The sequence below is a fragment of the Salvia miltiorrhiza genome, chromosome 8, assembly GCF_028751815.1.
Source record: "Salvia miltiorrhiza cultivar Shanhuang (shh) chromosome 8, IMPLAD_Smil_shh, whole genome shotgun sequence".
Taxonomy (NCBI): Eukaryota; Viridiplantae; Streptophyta; class Magnoliopsida; order Lamiales; family Lamiaceae; genus Salvia; species Salvia miltiorrhiza.
In genome coordinates, this window is record NC_080394.1 from 23240834 (window position 1) to 23260200 (window position 19367).

At 35.2% G+C, this 19367-nt stretch overlaps 2 protein-coding genes and 1 non-coding gene across 4 annotated transcripts; 1 reads left to right on the forward strand and 2 right to left on the reverse strand.

Annotated features, from left to right (window-relative positions):
- Nucleotides 1–3741: 3741 nt before the first annotated feature.
- Nucleotides 3742–3813, reverse strand: TRNAP-AGG (transfer RNA proline (anticodon AGG)). The gene has a single exon. It is a non-coding gene; the product is annotated as a tRNA-Pro (tRNA).
- On the forward strand, nt 3764–5971 carry LOC131001962 (uncharacterized). Of its 2 annotated transcripts, none has more exons than XM_057928621.1 (2): nt 3764–3991; nt 4977–5971. In XM_057928621.1, the coding sequence occupies exons 1-2, from the start codon at nt 3934–3936 to the stop codon at nt 5627–5629; spliced, it is 711 nt and encodes a 236-aa protein (XP_057784604.1). In that variant the 5' UTR covers nt 3764–3933; the 3' UTR covers nt 5630–5971. The 2 variants fall into 2 exon arrangements, with proteins under 2 accessions (XP_057784604.1, XP_057784603.1); XM_057928620.1 differs by having other exon boundaries at nt 3913–4027.
- An 8783-nt stretch (nt 5972–14754) lies between these two features.
- On the reverse strand, nt 14755–19305 carry LOC131001963 (mRNA-decapping enzyme subunit 2-like). Its single transcript, XM_057928622.1, has 8 exons — nt 19118–19305; nt 18366–18517; nt 17931–18058; nt 17343–17438; nt 16606–16758; nt 16237–16340; nt 16095–16162; nt 14755–15288 (listed from the first exon to the last, which is right to left on the reverse strand). The coding sequence occupies exons 1-8, from the start codon at nt 19198–19200 to the stop codon at nt 15107–15109; spliced, it is 966 nt and encodes a 321-aa protein (XP_057784605.1). The 5' UTR covers nt 19201–19305; the 3' UTR covers nt 14755–15106.
- Between the last annotated feature and the right edge of the window lie 62 nt (nt 19306–19367).

The window sequence follows — 19367 nt, forward strand, 5'->3', positions numbered from 1 at the left end:
GAATACGACTCAACTTCGTTAGAACGGATGGAATATTAGACAATTACACGGAGGTTGATTATATTATTTTGGAATGTTGTCTTTGGTTAGGCGATGTCGTTATCTATAGAAAATTATTTTTTTTAATAATATCTCACTATTCAACACGAATTTCAATAAATATTAGTGGAGTGAAAAAAATTACTTTATTATAAAGAGAGCAATGGTTAAAAATAAAAAATGAATATTTTATTTGCATGCTTTATTTGTATTTTTTAGGGGACGTAGCGAGTATATTCTAATTTTTAAAATATTTGGTGAAATTGAGACCCCAACTATTAACATAGATTGTGTGGATTTTATAACTTGCAAAGCTCCCAAGAGTGATGTGATGGTAGCTGATGTCGAGTATGACTTGAAATTATTATTTTTATTTATGTCTTAGTATTTTTTTTATTTCATTTTTATTTGTACATGATATCTTTATAACATTGGGACACGATTAACTTGCATATCGTGGGGTTCATTTGCCAATCAACTAAAGTCGGTGAGCAAGAGAAATAAAGATAAAGAGTCAGTTATAATTGCATTTCAATATGCAATGATATCAAAATTTAATGGTTTCAATTATTTTAATCACTCTAAGTTGTTCATTTTTTTATATTACCCAATATGTACTAACAAATTAGGTATATGACAGGGTTAACAAAAATTTTCACTATGAAGAGCGCCACCCGATTTTTTATTCGACCGATATTCAGAAAGTAAAGGATTTTATTCAAAGGTCAATAATTATATTTACACTTTATAGTTTTTTGTTTTTTTTTAATCTTAATTTAAATAACATCGTACATTTTGATAATTTTGACATTTTAAATGGCCTTAACATTATATTAAGGTGTGGTCTAAGTGCAGATCTGAGTAGTAAGTCGACCACTAATATTTGTAGTGGTACCTAAGATTTGAAAAACGACAAACAGTTCAATACTTCTTTAGTGAGAATCATTAAAGATATCACAAACTGAAATGCGAGGTAAAAATAGGTTTAATATGCATGTTGAGGTGTTTTTCAGAATAGTATTACAAGTATTTGTCTTACTATTTCTCTATCAATACTTCTCTATCAATTATAGGTCACATATTAAGGTGGAAAAAAAGAGCAACAACAACATTGAAAATTACTGCCCATATAAACAAAATATTAATGTTACCCCATAAATTTGGTCATCCCAGAATTTCAGGAATTTGAACCCAAATCCTCCCCATTCTTCAAAAGTGACTAGAGAAGAAGCAAACAAAGAAAAATGAAATAGATAGTTGATAAGATTTCTAGTATTCCTATCTGACATGTTTTTTCTATACAACACAGTGATTCATGAATAACCATAGGGACCTTTCTTTTTTGGATAGAACCTTCCTATGGAGTTGTTCAAGACTTGTTATGTGTAACCTGAACACTCAATAGACACTGAACAGAAACAACACAAGAAACTTCATATGCAGGATCATGGAATGTGAGGCATGAGAAAGTTGTTTCCTTATGAGACATTAAATAGATAGATACCTAAAACATGATGCATTATTTAACTCATCTAAAGATGTAGATAATAAAAGTTACAAATGCCAATAACGTAGAATAATCTTCTAGCTAGTGAACTTATAAACTGCGATAAATCATATTTGGCCCCTATTTCTATAAATGGGACCGAAATTTTAACATACTTACACTTGCTCACATTCTGTATCTTTTTCAAATAGACAAAGGGCTACCTCTTACGAGGTGTGTACTTAAGGGAGCGTTTACTAGAATTTCTGCAATCCCATCATTTTCAATGGGATACGAATCAAGCATATGAATTACCCAAATGTTCAATCCATCTTAGTTAACAATGGATTAGCCTATACTATTTTTTTATCTATTTAGACTAATCAGCAAATGTAAACGCTTATAAGGAGGCGTTTACTTTGCATGATTGTGTATTCTTATTCTCAAGATCAGGATTTCTCCAGTCCCATCCTTTTAAAGGGATAAGAATCAAGCAAAAATTTAAATTTATGGATGTTTTGTTTTGTATGATTAATAAAATGTATGATTGAGTATTTTAATCTTTAAGATTAGGATTCCTCCAATCCCACCATTTCAGTAGGATAAATTCAAGCAAAACTAGCTCAAATAATTGAAATAATGAAGAGTCTTGCGATATCCCAAAGTTTTAATTCATTAAAATAAAAAAAAAAGATTAAATGTACTCATTTTATCTATCAAGGTTAATCCTTAAAAGTAAATGCCCCTGAATATATTGATTAATTACCTTGGTGATAAAACTGAATACAAGTTGTATGATATTTTCATGGCTGGAAAATCCAGCGACTGATAAACATCACCGAACAAATATCCTACATTGCGCAATTTACTTCCAAGAACATAGTTGATGATAAGGTAAGGAGTCCAACACCAAACTACCCCAAATGTCAAACATTTTAACACAGATGAATGAATTCTGCAGGTAATCAATCACACCTTAAGATTACCAATTTCTATCCACTAAAAAAGTTTCCCCAACACAAGAAAGTGTAGAAAATATGGAATAGTAGAACTACTGATCAAAAGTCGCCTTGTACATTAATTCACAAAATTACTTTCATTTTCATCACGCGGGAAAACTTGGGTTACCACCAATGGTTTCATCCCGTGATCTTGACCTTGAAAAGCACGTTTTGAGCATATGCTTAATAAGTTTGAGAATTGATTATAAAAGTAATTGCTTTAGGAGATTCACTGCTTGCGGAGAACTGGGTCTGATCGTCTTGTTTGGTCTTCTCGCTGTGATGTCCCTTGCTTTTGCTCTTCCCTTCATCTGTGATGGTTGGATCTTTTGCTCTTGGGTTTGGTTGGTGCTTGTTTTGAGGTTGTGCCCCTCTGGAGTTCAACCTGTACTGAAGTTTGTTTGGTGGCCAGTTTGTCTTGTTTGGTTGGGTCTTCCCTCGATGGGCTGGGGCTCGTTTTGTGGTGTTGTCCCCTCTTTTTCCTTTTCTGTGTTTGTTTGCTCTTTTTTGCTGTTTCGGTTTCCTCTTCCGTAGGTTGTTGGTTTTTGGCAGATCTGCGCTTTTTCCCGTTTGCGCTGATGCGGCGTCTCCAGTGGTTCCGGAGGTGACCAGAGCAGGGAAGATTCATGATGCGTTCGGTGGGCATCCTGTGCTGCACGCTCGGCTTGGTCCGGCCACTGCAGATTTCTCTGGATGGCCAGTGCAGCCCCCTCGGGTTTTGTTGTTGGCTCTTTTGTGCTTGAGCTGTGTTTCTTCCGGCTTAGGGGGACGAGTCGCCGATGGGTTTTGGTTTGGCCGTAATCTGTGGCGGCGAATTTCCCGTCCCCCTGAACTGTGGTTTTGTTTTTTGGTTTTTCGTTAGGTCGTGTTGCGCCTTACATTGGTCCCTTGCTGTACTGCTTTTCGTTACACCGGTTTTGTAACAACTTTTCTTTCTTTCTTTTCAATAAAATTTTCATTTCAGCAGCTTTGTTTCGAGGAAAGAAAAGGTTCAACCATTTATAATCAACCACTAAATATCTCCTCCCACAATCAATATATGGTATATATTCAACTGCAAACACCATCAAAAATGATTCAAAATGAACATCAGACATTGACAGTTGAAAAAGGTTTCTGAGCCTAACTGAAACTGATAATCCAAATATAAAAGAGAGAGAACTCTGAATAAAAAAGAGAACCTCTGAATAAAAAAGAACAAAAAAAAATGTAATAGGGGCATTCCGAGAATTGAACTCGGGACCTCTCGCACCCTAAGCGAGAATCATACCACTAGACCAAATGCCCATTACTGCTTCGTCAGTGGTTAATATTTATAATATATTTATCCTTATAAAACCCTATCAAATGGGGTAAAAGGGTTTTACTACTGGAATTGCAAGCACAATTTGTGGCCCGAGAACAAAAATGGCGAGAGCTGCTTTGCTTCATTTGCTTAAATCTAAATCTAAAGCTTTCAATTCAGGTTCTTTATTTCAATCTACGAATCTTCAATTTGTCCGTAATGCGTTTGCTCGATTTCATCTTTACTGTTCGTTTAAATGACTTTTTTAGCTGAATTTCTATCTTCTCCCGTGAATATATTTCGCGCTTTCACTAATTTATGTCGAGCCGAATTATTCTAGATTTCAACTTCGAAAAATTGGAATTGTAGATTTTGGCGGAAGCTCGTTGTACTATTTGCTTTTATTCAGATGCACGATTTTCAAGTCTGACTGATATAGGGCAGTTAAAACTCCATTTTTGGCCCCAAATGGGATCAATGTCGAGGAGGAATTTGTAGTATCTTTGGCCAGGAAGTTAGTGTTGGATACTTGGTTTTTTCATGATCAAGTAGTTAAAAAGCTAGTTTTCACCGCAATCCAAACATAGTTGGAGAGATATTGTTGTTTTGCCTTAAGTGCATTGCCCTTTTTATGTCTCCCAAGATTAAGCATTGAATGGTTCTGTATATATGTTATACATAGTGCCTAACAATGTATTCCTGTACAGCGTAAAACCCGTTTCAGTTGAGCTAGATGATGATTGTATATTTTTTGTATATTGGTTAGCTGAATTATTAGTTCTCCTGTGAGCTCAGAGTTTTTCTCGTCGCTCATCTCCAACTTTGTGATGTGTCTCACCCGCTCATTATATGTAATCTTGTGAATGCCTCTATTGCTGCTTTCTTGTGGGGCCTGCCTTACTTTGCCCGAAGGTGTATAGATAACAAAAACTTGTGGCTGAAAATGGGGAGTTGCATTCAGACTAACTAATTCTCCGGTTCGTTATAATGTATCTTCAACTTAAATGCAAATACTAGTTGCTACTAGCATGTGGTTTAAGACTAGCTCTTTGTATTCTTTTAATTGATTCTTTTTTGTCCTCGTTATTTGGCTAAACTTGGTAATCTCACATTGCAAAACTAGGTTTCTTTTTCATTGTTATTTATAGCTCGTTCTTTGCATCAGGCAATCACCTTTCTAGGGTTGTTCCATGGGCCGATACGCTTTGTTCCAAAACCAATGCCAACTCTCCAGTGCAGTTTCCTTCTGTACAGAGACGATTTATATCTCGATCAGCTCCAGTAGCAGACAAGAACAAGATTAGCATTGGGAATGAAAACAGGGGAGAAGAGGGAATTGATGAGAAAGACTATGGGTTTGTTTATAATGGTCCTCTATCAAATACAATCAAGAAAGTGAAGCTTCTCTCACTCTCCACCTGCTGCCTCTCGGTATCACTAGGCCCTATTGTCACGTTCATGACATCTCAAGACACGAACGTGATTCTAAAGGGTGCAGTTGCATCTTCGGTCATATTCTTAAGTGCTTCGACTACTGGGGCTCTTCACTGGTTTGTGAGCCCTTATGTCCACAAACTCAGATGGCAGCCTGGCTCTGACAGCTTTGAGGTTGATATGATGTCGTGGTTGGGAACATATATAACGAAGACCATCATGTTTGCGGATATCCGACCTCCAGACACCAATAGGCCCTACGTATCATTTAAGGCTAATGGCAATTTCTACTATGTCGATGAAGAGCGTTGTGATAACAAGGCATTGCTAGCAAAGCTGAACCCTCATGACCGGTCCCGTGATACTGCTTTCAAGAACTTGTGAGGCGGACCGTGTTTACAGCTGTAGCTCTCTTGCTTCCGCCGCATGAAGTCATGGAACACTCTCCTCTGAATTTTTAGCCTCCAGGCATGAAATAAGGTTATCCCAGTATGTCATAAGGCTTGCATCCCTTATCAAGCGCAGACAGTTTATGGCAAAAACATCTTTTTTTTACCTGCAATTTTGACCCAATTTCCTCTGATATTACATGAAGATGTTCCTGTGTATAAGAATCTCTTTTGAGCTTGTTGGTATGCTTATTATGTGGTAGACCTAGCTTGGCTCTGCACTTGTCACTTATTAACATCCTTAGTTATAAAGCACTTCTTGCTTTTGGCCCCTATATATTTGATTTACCTTTGAAACCCTTCTAGATAAAATGAAGAACAGATAGATGCTTGAAGTTATGTCATCCTCTCATGGTGTTTTCTCTTTGATGGAAAATGGTGGACAATAATTATTTTCCACTGTTTTCACATATTACTGTAGGGTGGATAATGTTATTCGAGCAGGGTGAAAAAAAAATTGGCAGCCCCTTTTTCCTCATTTTCAAGCGAATTCATGATAATATTGTCATGGATTATTGATGTGATAATATTTTCTCATGTTTTCACTCTATAGAACATAGGATAAAAAGGCGGGGACTACTAAAATATGATAAAATTTTGCCATCTTTTCTTATTTCTCATTTCCTTATGATAAACTTGTAACCAAAGAGAATGCACACTCAATGTGTTTGCCTTTGATATAGAGTTTCAAATGAGGTCATGAAACTGCAGACCCTAAAGTAGAATATGATGAGTTAGGTTGCCTAGAATGTTCAAGGATGGGTACTTGGGTGTTGTGTCTCTAACCCTTGTTCTTTGCAAGTCATGTGTATATTAACAGCATAAATTAATTATAAGGTTGAAATAGCAATAAAAGTTTATAAATTTATCATTTTCTAGAAGAACTTTGTATAGTTTTAAAAATCTTATGAAGTGGATTGCTTTAACCAGTTTGACTAATCGTTGAGAGAAATAGAGACCTCATGTTTAAATTGGCTGGAGAGAGAGAGAGAGAGAGAGAGAGAGAGAGAGAGTTTGTTGGCCATACATCAAAATTAATTTGACTTTTCTTTCCATCCAATGTTCGATCTTTGGTGGAACTTTAGTGCCTCAAGTCACTGCAAGTCCAACAATTTAATGGACTCAAGTGGAGTCTAGTAATCTCAGATATGAATGGGTGAGGGATGTCATTAGACTAGTGCAAATTACTTATTTGTTATTTTTTTAAACCGTAAATTTAAATAAATTAATATTTTGTCATAGGTTTGAATATCTAGCCTTCTAAATTTATTCTTATTTTTCTCATATATATATATATATATATATATATATATATATATAGGGAGAGGTTCAAATAAGAACCACTAAATAAAATTAGAACGGAGAACCATTTTAAGTCATTCGATCATCAAGATCTACGGTGGATGCATCATCTTGGTGGATGAATGCAGATTCTGGGTTCGAATCCTGAAGGGAGCAAAATTTTTATTATTTTCGGATGCATTAAATTTAATAGCGAATGCATTAATTTATATAGCAGATGCATTGATTTTAATGGTTCTTATGTTCTCACGATAAGTGTGGTTCTCATTATAACCACACCCTATATATATATATATATATATATATATATATATAATATAAAAATTAAATTAAAACCACTATATAAAATAAGAACAAAAAATCATTTTCAACTATTCGATCAATCTAATCTAGAATAGATGTATCATCTCATTATAATCACATATATATTGTTAACATCGAATTGAAAGCATTTTTTTCTTCCTTTTTCTTGGAGGGTCCATTTATTTATTAATTTTAAAGTCTTAAAAAAAAAACTGTTGGAATAAATAACTCCAAACCGCACGCAAATAAAATGGTGAAAGAGTGAAGCCCGAAAGCAGTCAAAGGGTTGGAATAGTCGGCCCCCATTTCTAGAATATTGGACCACCACATTTATTATCATAATTTATTACTATAAGCCAATCACAAACAATATTTCTATAACAATAAGTAACAATTTCCATCTCGCTATCTTTCGAAAACGAAATTCAATTTTCTTGATTATAGACTTGATATTGACTGTGAATAACGTTTAACTTTTTCGTAGGGTTGGACCAAACATGACTCACTTTTATTGGAGTATTAAATATTAGTGAGTTAGAGCTCAAACTCGAGCTCGATTATATGTTTTAATGGACTATATTTGCTTAGCGTGGTGAATCAGCTAAAATACGATCCAGCTTGAAAATTTTATGAGATTGATAATTTTTTATTAAAGTGGAGGACTTTCATGCGGACGTCCGCATAATACGGACATACACATTTTTTATTAGAATATTCACGAGTGTTTTATTATATATTTTAATAAAACACTTACAAACGTCTAACTACAGTATATATATCCATATCATACAAACGTCCACGTGTCAGTTTTTGCTTTAATTAAATTGTTGAATTATGAAAGCTCCAATGTATTCCAAAATTCAAAGTGGATTGTGTGAGCTTCTTCTGCTTTGCTCAAGTAATTTATTTACAATCCTATTTTTTTTTAATATTTATTTACAGTCCTAATTAGTATTGAACTATCCAATCCTAATCAAAATACAAAACATACAATGATATGTCTCAAAAATTAAGGTTTTCACTATGAAAATAAAGAGATTAATTTTAGTTTCCATCAAAACATAAATTATTAACCAATTTCAGTGATCGAATTATAAAACATGTTTTGAAATACGAATTCTACCATACAAAATTATGAGATGGATTGATATGCAGGCTAAATATATTGTGTGGACGGATCTGATCCGATAAATAATTAAAAAGATAGTACTCCCTCCGTCCACCAATTCAAGGCCTACTTGCCTTTTTGGTTCGTCCACAAAAACAAGACCTACTCCCTCCGTCCCTAAAATAACTTCCTTTTTTTCCATTTTGGGACGTCCCCCAAATAACTTCCTCTTTCTTTCTTTCCATTTTTGGAAACCTACCCCACCACTAACAATACTTTATTTATTCTTACTTTTCACTTTTCACCACTCCCAATACTAATTATAACACTTTTCACAACTTCCAATAATAATTATATCACTTTTTCTCCACTATCAATACATTTTACAAGTTTTTATTAAAACCCGTGCCGTCCCCAAAGAGGAAGCCATTTCAGGGACGGAGGGAGTATGTATTTTTGGTAAGTTTTTATTCATTATTTAATCAAAAAAGTCAAAGATTCTTTACAAAAAAGTGGGACCCTTTCTCCACTCAACTAATAAAAATACATTTTTTCTTAAAAAGTGGGACCCTTTCTCCACTCAACTAATAAAAATACATTTTTTCTTAAAATCCGTGTTTTTTCATATAGGCCTTTAATTAGTGGACGGAGGGAGTAATTTTTTCTTTAAAATAATTGTCACTTTTTATCCGTTTGCACATGATTTTTCTTGAAAAAGTATTTTAAATTTGGATTACCTAATTTTAGATTCTTGATTTTCCGGCGGAGAGGGAGAGAGAGAGAGAGCGCCGGCAGTGCAATTTTAACCGTTCAAAGGCGGCACATTTTGATGGTGGGCCCCATTTCTAGAACAGCAGTGACTTGTCCACATGTCACGCAATTAACTACAATATATATACGTATTTAATTGCTTACAATGTTTGTTGGGATCAATCTAACTACACAGCAGACATGGACACCACTCTTAAAAATAACCAATTCCTACCATTTGTTATCATATTTGGGAATAACTTCAAACCATTATTTAAAATCGGAAATATAAATTAAAAGACAACCTTTTTTTTTAATGTCTATTATAAACATAAATTTGTAATTAAATATTCGATAGATCGAAAAATAGACTATTGTCTTTCCATTTTTCATATATTCTGGTATTATTAGAAAAATTAATGTGTTTTAGAATTACCCTAACCTACAGCTAGCTTTATGCAAGTATTTAAAAAACACATAATTAATTAAAATAATAAAATTTAAATAAAAATGAGTGAATTTTGAGTTTTTTTCTTTCTTTCAATATACTAGTAGTATTTGATACTACTAAATTGTTAAAACTCCTCTTAGTGGTCTAGCTAACCTATTCAAGATTTATTAGAACTTTTCCTCTCACGGTCCTTGCTTTAAAATTTTTCTCAAATTAGTCCATGTTTAACTCTTTTCTTCTAGAACTAAACACTTTACAATAATAAAGATATTTTGTTAAAAATTAATAAAAGGAAAAGTCAAAAATGGTTTGAATTCATTGGCCATAACCTAATTTCATTATTAGTGGACGGCTCTCAATTTGGGTAAATAAAATATCAAATTCATTGCTTTTGTCAGAATTCAAAATGCTAATCAAATCATCCTATTGTCACATGATGGCTTTATCAATAGAGTTGGCAAGTTTGCGATTAAAAGAAATTAAAATTTCGAAACTCACCAACATTATTTACTACTCATATTATATTGAAAACCGATTTTAGCAAATGCACATCTCCGCCAACCAATTTCTTTTTATTCTTATAAAAACTCCAAAAAATTAGAACTATTTTTCACGTACATTTTACTATTTTCATAAAATAGTCGAATGCTATAAATTAATCCGCAATCATATGGATCCGGACCTTGTTACATTTTGACTAATAAAACATGTCTAGATAGATTAAGAATACAAATATATATATTCTTTTGCCAGAAAATATGCCCCAAAACATGATACTACAACTCTTGTCCTTTTTCTTGGCGTTCCACCTCCCTTCTAGAAAATCACAAGATTTTTTTTGACACAGATTCTATATAGACTCCAGGTGTCCAATTAGTTTGTACTATTAATTAATTTTATTTTGTTAGTAGAGTCAAATATACAATTTGCTATAATGCCATCTCATCACAAATATCATATATATTGTGAAAATATTATTATTATGCATAGTACATGTAACATCTCAACTTCAGACTTCACAATTGTGCTCATATATCAATACGAGTCTTCAAATTTGACGGCTGTTCTTGTAGACCAATATGAGTCTTTTCTAGCGTGTTTTGTTCTCACTCGCAAATTTTCCAAGGGGTCACCCATCCTGGAATTGCTCCAAAAGTCTTTCTTGTCCTCACTCGCAAACTTCTCAGGGGGTCATCAATCCTGAAATTGCTCCAAGCCAAGCACACTTAATCTTGAAGTTTTTTTTCCATATAATCATCAGAAAAGAAAATGCATCTTGTTGATATGAGTAGCACCTATCAAATTATTTAAACCCTCAAGTTGATTTGTTTACAATCTCATTCAAGACTTGAAAACTTTATACCCCATGAATTGTATGTGGATCTCGTAGACAAAATGACGTTGGGTTAATTGTTGTAAACAAATGTGTTGGTCTAGCGATAAGAGATTAATGTCCAAGACCTGAGGTCCTGGATTCGAGTCTTCGTCGCGCGATTTTTAAATTTCAAAGCCTACACGCTAATAACCCTTGAAAAGGATTATTGACAGTTAAGTACAGTACTTTGAGGATAGTTTGATTTTATACATGAACTTTAATGATGCAACAATTTTACCCATAAATTAATTTGTTGTTCAAATTAAAGCTGACATGGCAAATCAGAATATCGATATGTATTCATCAGACGATTTAAAAAATGACTTTGTTTAGAGATGTCCTATTAGATGTCATTTTTTAAAATGTTCGATGAGCATACAACGACATTCTAACTTGATAATTTAGAAAAAAAAAATTAAATTAGTGGTAAATTTGTTATAATATTAAAATTTATATATTTTTTGATTCATTTTAAAGGCCATGTACAAAATTAAACTAGCTCCAAAATTAATGTATTTGAACGCAAATAACCATTTTAAAAAACACACATGTATATTCATTGTGTAATTTGTTCTAAAAAAATTGTGTAATTTAAATATTTAATAGGGTTAAATACCAAATACAACCTCAAGGTTGTACCACCTTACGCAAAAATAACCAACCCTAAGGAAATGTCAGTTGCATTTAACCCCTTATTGTACCATATATTAAAAGAATCTGTCCACTCTTTGAACGACCGTTAACTTTCGTCAAGATTTTTTTTTTCTTTTTTTCTTTTTGTTATTTTTATACCCCTTATTGTACCCCTTGTTGTGTTGAGTGTTTTGAAACTGGGGAGATGAGTCGAGAGGAGTGAGGGAGATCACCTGCCTTGCCGGAATCTCATGAGCAACAGCCATGGCGTGGAGCTACTGACCGCCCAGCAAGAAGCAAAGGGAAAAAAAGGTAGATCGGTGGTAGCATTCACGAATACTGTTGCGGTCGACGAAGGGCGAGACCGGAGGTTGAAGCGCAACCTATAGCTGCGTCGTCGTCAGATGTTAAAGAGAGGGAGAGTTTAAGGGCTGGTATCAGCCGACGATAGCAACAGTTGGCTACTGTTCGGCCTAGGTTGAAGTTCAAGCGACGACGGCCATAACTGTTGTTACAATTGAGAGAGGGAGAAGAGGGCAGAGGCGGACGGCGGAGGTCCATCGCTGTCGTCTAATTCAGAACAAGGGAGGAGCAACGCCGTCTAATTGTGAGCGTCTGATTTTTGTTTCAGTGTGCGTGAGTCTTGGCGAGGAAGAAGAGTATTGAGTGTGTTGCTGATGTATCAGCCCAATATGTTTTTGTCGGCAACGCTAACATATGCCTACAACGCGGAGCGGGCTGCGCTGGTGCAGACGGCGTTGAAGAGCAGGGACCAGGATTCAGGCGAGGAAAAGTGGGTGTGGTACTCAGAGGTGGTGGAGAGGAAGATGAAGTGGGTCCCATGTAATATAAAAATTAAAAAAAGAAAAAGAAATTCTTGACGGAAGTTAACGACCCTTTAAAAAGAGGACAAATTTTTTTAATAAATGGTACAATAAGGGGTTAAATGCAATTGACGTCTCCCTCCGTCCCAACTTATGATATCCAACTTTCCTTTTTTGGTCGTCCCACATTTTGGTATCCATTTCTATTTTTAGTAAAAGTAGGTGAGATCTTTACTCAACTTTAATTATTTTAACACTCACATAAAAGATGAAACTCTTATTCTACGCACAATACACTCAATCACTTTATTAAAACTCGTGTTACTTTCAAGTGGATACTAAAAACTAAGAAAGATGAAGTATTTTTGCGTAAAGTGATACAACTTCAAAGTTGTATTCGGTAATTAACCCTATTTAATACCCCATGTCATATGCCTTTTAAAACAACCTTCTCATTCTTTTATCCATCTAGAAGAATTCTAAAATCCTAAAGCCATCAACAATAAAAAAAATCTTTAATTTTTTATAGTAGTTTATTATCCACCAAATCATTTTCATCCCATAACCTCTCTTTCTCTCTCTAAAGCCACTTATATACCCCCGAATCTGCTTCAATTAGCTCAATCGAATAATTCTCACACACACAATGATGGGAGTTGAAGAAAGTGTCATCTCAATAAACATGAAAGAAGATGAAGAAGATGAAGAAGAAACAGTATCACTATGCGATCTTCCATTATACAGTGATCAAAGCGGTGACTGGGATCAATATTCTTCCTTAAACTCCACCGCCACCACCTCCTCCTCCCCCCATGAAGACATTTTTGAGTTCTCCAGCCAAGAACTCAGTCCCTCCGCCTTCTTCCCGCCGGAAAACATCGTCTTCTGCGGGAAGCTCATCCCCTACAAACAACTCTCTCCTCCATGCAAAACATCATCAAACCAAGCTAATCAGCCCACCAAGAAAAGTAGGCGTTGGCGGTGGAGGCTGAGCTCCGGCAAGAATGTGGGGACCAACTCCAAGTGGTACTTTTTCTTGTTCGGGCTTTCCAGAATTTCGCCGGCGGTGGAGCTCAGCGACATCAGGAACAGGCAGAGCCGCCGCCGCTCTCTCATGTTTGCCGATGATGGCAATCGGAGCTGGGGGTTGATGTGGGGGCTCATCAGGGCCCTCAGCTGCGGCGGAGGCCACCACCCCACCGCCATAGTTAGGTAGTTATTAGATTAGATAGGTATATTAATTAATTTAAACTTGCCTATGCTCATCACTATTATTTTTTATTTTCATTTTTCTACCTTTTCCTCTATAAATCCACAATTATTTGCAGACATTTAAAAGAGAAATGGTGTTTTTTTTTTCTTCAGGGAATTAACGTACTAACTTCAATTTGACCAAACCAACAATTCATATTATATAGGCGTCGGCTACATGCGGACGGGTCCTACCTGCCCAGAAACCCTTGCTCACAAGATCGTCACTAAAACTTTTTTCTATTATTTTTTTAATTAATAAAATCAAATAATAAAAATAAATATACATTATAAATAATGTTTTTAATGCATACATATAATTTTTAATAATAAACAATGATAACCGAGCCGAACCAGTCGAACGTATGAGAGTTTGTCTTCATATCATACCCAAAGCTACCTAACCCTTAAAATAAACCTTTGACTTTCCACTTATGTGACCTCGCCATCTAATTGAGATTGCTAGGTACACTTCACCTCATTTATACAACATTTAGGGTTAATTTATACTTCCTTTCTCAATGTCCATAAAAAACTTTTGATTCTATTTTACAACTATACTCCATCACTTATACTAATATCTCATTTATCATTTTCACTTTTCATCACTTCCCATACTAATTACGACATATTTTTTTCACTACTTTCAATACATTGAACAATCTGATCTTAAAATCGTATCACTCCCTTTTAAGAAGTTTATCTAGAACGGAGGGAGCTAAAAAAGATTACTAGTTATGTTCCAACTTTGGTTTAGGCAAATTTTATATATCGTTATAATAATATAATATAATCACTTTTAAATTTGTAGCAAAAAATAGACAATATCTAAAAATTTTGACGATTAGAAAAAACGAGGTGGTATGATATATTTCCATGATGCCCCGGTTGCTCAAACAAATCTCTTGCCAACATGGATAAACCATGTCCAACTCACTTTTCCAACAAATAAAATAAAAAATAGGCATAATTTTTGCTACAAAATTGAGAAGTGATGTTATTACTGTGACAATTTGTAAAACAATAAAAGAAAAGGGAGGGAGAGAGAATGCAACACAAAATATGAAGTAGTTGCAAGTCCACTTAGTTTCATAGAAGAGTCGAACTTGAGTAAGGAAACAAATTTGACCGAAATAAACACAAACTTGGAAGCAAAGCTAAACAAATAACAAGAAAACTGATGATAAATACAATAAGAAAGATATTAGGAAAGGCAATAAGCAACTCTCACTCACTCACCTACTCTCATCAACAGGTCTCTATGTACAGGATGTACATACACAGCCTAAACATCCATCCCACACAGAAATATACAGCAACTACGTTACCAATATATGCACTCTATCAGGAAGGGGGTCACAGAGTCTTCAATATGTGCACGAAAATGCTTTACACGGGGTCAATTTGTTCGACACTCAGTTAGAGAATGCAGCATCGACTGCTTGCAGGATCGGACCAGTATCAAATCGGAAGTTTCTGAAGGTGCTTACTGGTTGAGCTTCAGGAGGGTGCACATCAGGTAGGATTTTACTTGGCTGGCGCTCGCCTGCTATAGAGGGGATTCCACCAGTGCCGTTTTTTGCCTTCCAAACAGTGACTGCTTCAAGTTTGAGACCAATTGTCAGCCATAATTTGATCAAGAAAATTAGTATGGTAGTCATGGCATACTAAAAATCAAAATGCGAGTTAAAATGATAAATGAAACTGCATATATGCCACTGTACCACCACATAAAGCACATATTTGCAAGGGCAAGTGGCTTGTGTCCACTAATATGGAACTACTAATGACATGGGACTGCACACAACAGAAGAGGGATATTCAGAAGAGACTTCTTCTTGGAGAGGCAGGAAAGTAGAACGCAAAGATTCGATACGGGAGAAAATACTGTATTCATTTCTTTAAAGCATGTTGTAACAAAAAAAAAACATATAAAAAATATGAAGTGATTTGTCAAGATCTACTGATGGGAATAGCAGAATGTTAACTCTATTTACCCCAAAAGTCCACGATTTGTGCAAAAGAGAAAGTTAGGATATTCAAAAGAAGCTTCTTGCTTGGAAAAAGTGGAACGTAGCTGCAAATTTTTTATACAAGAGAATAAGGTTATGTGCGAGCATTTTGTAATCGTTAAACAAATTAAGAGAATGAAGAAGTGAATGCTCAAACTGTACTTTTCGGAAGAGAAGAAGTTGAACTTAATTCACCCAAAAGTCCAGGGTTTGCCATTCCATTTTGAGGGAAACTAAAGAAACATGTATCTTAAGAAAGCGGTTATTGAAGTGTATTTTTGGATTAGGCCACATTAATGATGAAGTGGGCAATGAGATAAAATGCAGCAGAGATACCGAGCAATAAAAAGAGCTATGGTGACAAATGAGTGAGAATCAAAGGACAGAGGACCTTTTCGAGGTTTGTCATACATAGTTGCTATCGGAGGCGGATGCTTTGAGATCCATGACTTCAAAGATCTGCAAAAAGAGTCATGATTCCTTAGAAAAGAAAGATCTGGAAATTTTCCACATGCTGACTGCAGATAACTTACGCCAAAAATGGAGCAACCATATAGAGCTTGAGGCCAGTGATCCCACGAGATATGACATCACCACTTGCTGATTGAAGTTCATCAAGCCTCTGCCATGCAATTTCCTGCAAATAACCATAAAACAATTTGGAGTTGCTGCAGATTAGCCTTGTAATAGGCGATGACAACATCAGAATATATGAATATATATAGGCACAAAAAATGATCATGTCAATCACAAAAGCAGCTCAGTTTTACCACTCTTCGGAACATAGCAAACAGAATAGTTGCATAAGAAATGAACTGTGATTTGGTACAATGACTAGAGGGGCAAAATGCCTTTTCAGGGACTTCCAAAATTTCAGATATTTCAGAAGGGGAATGACATACACTTATCTCTTTCTTAGTTTGTGGTGCAAAAGATGTGTTCTCTTTCACCCCAGAAACTATGTACAGCCTCACTCTCTGCTGTCCAAAGATCATTTCAATGTAATCGTCTTCGTTAAGGAGTTCTGAAACATCAAAACCTGTTTCCTCTAATACCTGCACTCATCAAAGAACGAAATTAGAAGTAGCTAATACAAGAGTGTGAAGAATGCACAAAGAAAATGTATGGCTGATTGCAATTGGAGGTTAACTAATAAAGAAATGGCAAATGAAAACATGTTTCAAGCAAGAATTTAGAGCATCAAATTATTGCCTATGAATGTAACTAGTTAAAAGTTCACATGATTAGTCATAATGGATGGTTGCTCTTAGAAATTATTCCTTTACTCCTCGAGATAAAAGGTACTTTTGTGTCCTAATCATGGAAAACAGAAGAAGATAAAAGGGAACAAAAATGAAGTGGAAATATGGAATTTTATTCACCATGTCCCAAGAACAAAAAGTGAAATCAAAGTAATTCTCTCAACTTCACTACAATATCACAGGAGCAATACCATTGAGTTCCCATATCTTATTGTCCATTAGCGTATATGACCATAAAAGAAAGAGCCTCGAACAAAACATAAGCACGGATCATGTATATGCCAGTAACTAACGAATCAAATTACAGAACCCTAGTGCTCCAAATTATTACTCCAACCAATCATGTAAGTAGAAAAGGCATAAGAAGATGGGCATACTTCTCTAATGGCACACTTATGATCTTCCTCATCTTTGTTCTTCTTTCCACGGGGAAAGCTCCAACTACTTCCTTTCCATCCTTTCACTAGTAAGCACTGCAAATTAGAAAAATATGCAAAAGCTTCAAACAGACCAAAATAATATACACCTCTTTATGCAGAGACAGTTTGATCAGCTTCAGATATTTAATGCCTAAATTGAACATAAATTTCTCCGGAGGATTTGGTGTCATATCATGAAATTCTGTAGTTATATCATGATAATTTCAAATGAGATATTACATTACAGTGTAGGAGCAGTATTATGTGGAAGAGCGCATGTACTTTACAGTTCAATGATCCAAAACAGCTGACAAGTATGAAAAATATTAGGTATCAAAAGAAAACTTACCTAAATTCCCATCTCATACACTTTCATAGAAAAGAATGAGCATACACAAGAGCATTTATAAAAACACCAACATATTTGTGAAAATGCCACAACAACAATAGAAATATACATGTTAAAGTGGTTAACTAAGCATATCAGTCCTAAGAGGTAGCCCATATAGATAAGTTTTCATGGCAATTATGAGCAGAAGACCTCACCCGTTCATAAGCTTCATCCAGTATAATCGCCCCTGTAACTGGAACTCGAAATTTATACGAAGTGAAGTCCTTAAATATGTCATCAATATGGGGAACATACGGTTTCAGAACATCACAATTGTTAAACACTATGATTGGTTAAGGATAACTGCACAACACATATAAGACAAAGAGACTGCAAGTAGCTTCAGGCTTATTTAGATCAATGCACAAACATGAAGAATAAATTATCAGCATCTATCCCTATACATATAAATAAATAAATAAGGAACAAATATGAAAACTGATGAGTACATGAGCAAGATTAAATGACAACCAGGGAAAAACAAGTAAAACTCACAACTATACGACAATTCAACCCTCTTCAACAGTTGAATAAAGAAATAAAAAACAGGATTTTGTAAATTAGACACTGATATAGATCTTGAAGGATACATAAGGAAGTAAATTCCTTCAAAGTCAATGACTTCAGTGATGGGTTCTTTTCAACAGAGTTATCTTCATAAAACCAGTGGGCGTACTCCACTAGAAACAAAATCCTCTCAAAAGACTGCTGGTCTTCCTTGGGCACGTTTAGAACAAACCGACTGCAGGACAACCACAAATACAATTAAGAAACTAAAAAAATTATTACTGGGCCCTGGTGATCTCCTTCTAAACGCCACCATTTTTTCAATTTCCTTCCAAATGAGTCAAGTCCTCATTGTTAGCATTGTCACTGACATGAAAAAATGCCCCCAAAAGGAAAAACAGAAGAATCAATGTCTGTCACTACCTCTTGAATCCTGATTTCCTTAATCCCCCTTATCTTAATCGACAGGGTTAAAGAATAAATAAATAAGAACTTTATCGACACCAAAACTTCTCCAAAAATTTCTCAATGACTTCACCTTGCCACTCAACCAAAACAGCATAGTTTCACTAAAATCACCTAAAGTCATCAAATAGTCCAGAAAACCCTTCAAATTCCATTCAACAACCCCTCATTCTTTAACCACAAGTAGCATCACTTCATCTTCCTATATGTTTGCTGGCTTTTAGTCGATGTTCAATAAAGTATTGAGTTGAGCTACTTAGCTCTTAATTTTAGTGAATCAGCAGCTACAACAACTCTTGGTCGAACAGAAGAAGCGAGTTTCCCCAACAAAACTTAAGAAGAAAATCCAACAGAATTAGTGCGGGTGTACCTGCAGAGATCGTCGAGGAGTTCTTGAGGAGGGAGGATATTCTTCGTAGGACCACTCGAAGATCGATTGAGGGCACCTGACATTTTTCTATTAATCGCTCTCACACTGTCTCGCTCTCTCTCTCTCTGTATGGAGTGACAGAGGGGTCATACCATTACCACGAAACCCACAATCGACAAACAAATCAATAGGGTGAGCAGAAACCAAACCGACACTAAATATCGAATCGAACCGAACTGGACTGGTGTGG

Coding starts and splice junctions, on each gene's coding strand:
- LOC131001963 (XM_057928622.1), bottom strand. CDS start 19,200: ATGTCAGGTGCCCTCAATCGATCTTCGAGTGGTCCTACGAAGAATATC. Junction 17,439..17,930: donor TGGATGAAGCTTATGAACGG/GTGAGGTCTTCT, acceptor TCTAATTTGCAG/TGCTTACTAGTGAAAGGATG. Junction 16,341..16,605: donor AAACTAAGAAAGAGATAAGT/GTATGTCATTCC, acceptor GGTTATTTGCAG/GAAATTGCATGGCAGAGGCT.
- LOC131001962 (XM_057928620.1), top strand. CDS start 3,934: ATGGCGAGAGCTGCTTTGCTTCATTTGCTTAAATCTAAATCTAAAGCT. Junction 4,028..4,976: donor TACGAATCTTCAATTTGTCC/GTAATGCGTTTG, acceptor TCTTTGCATCAG/GCAATCACCTTTCTAGGGTT.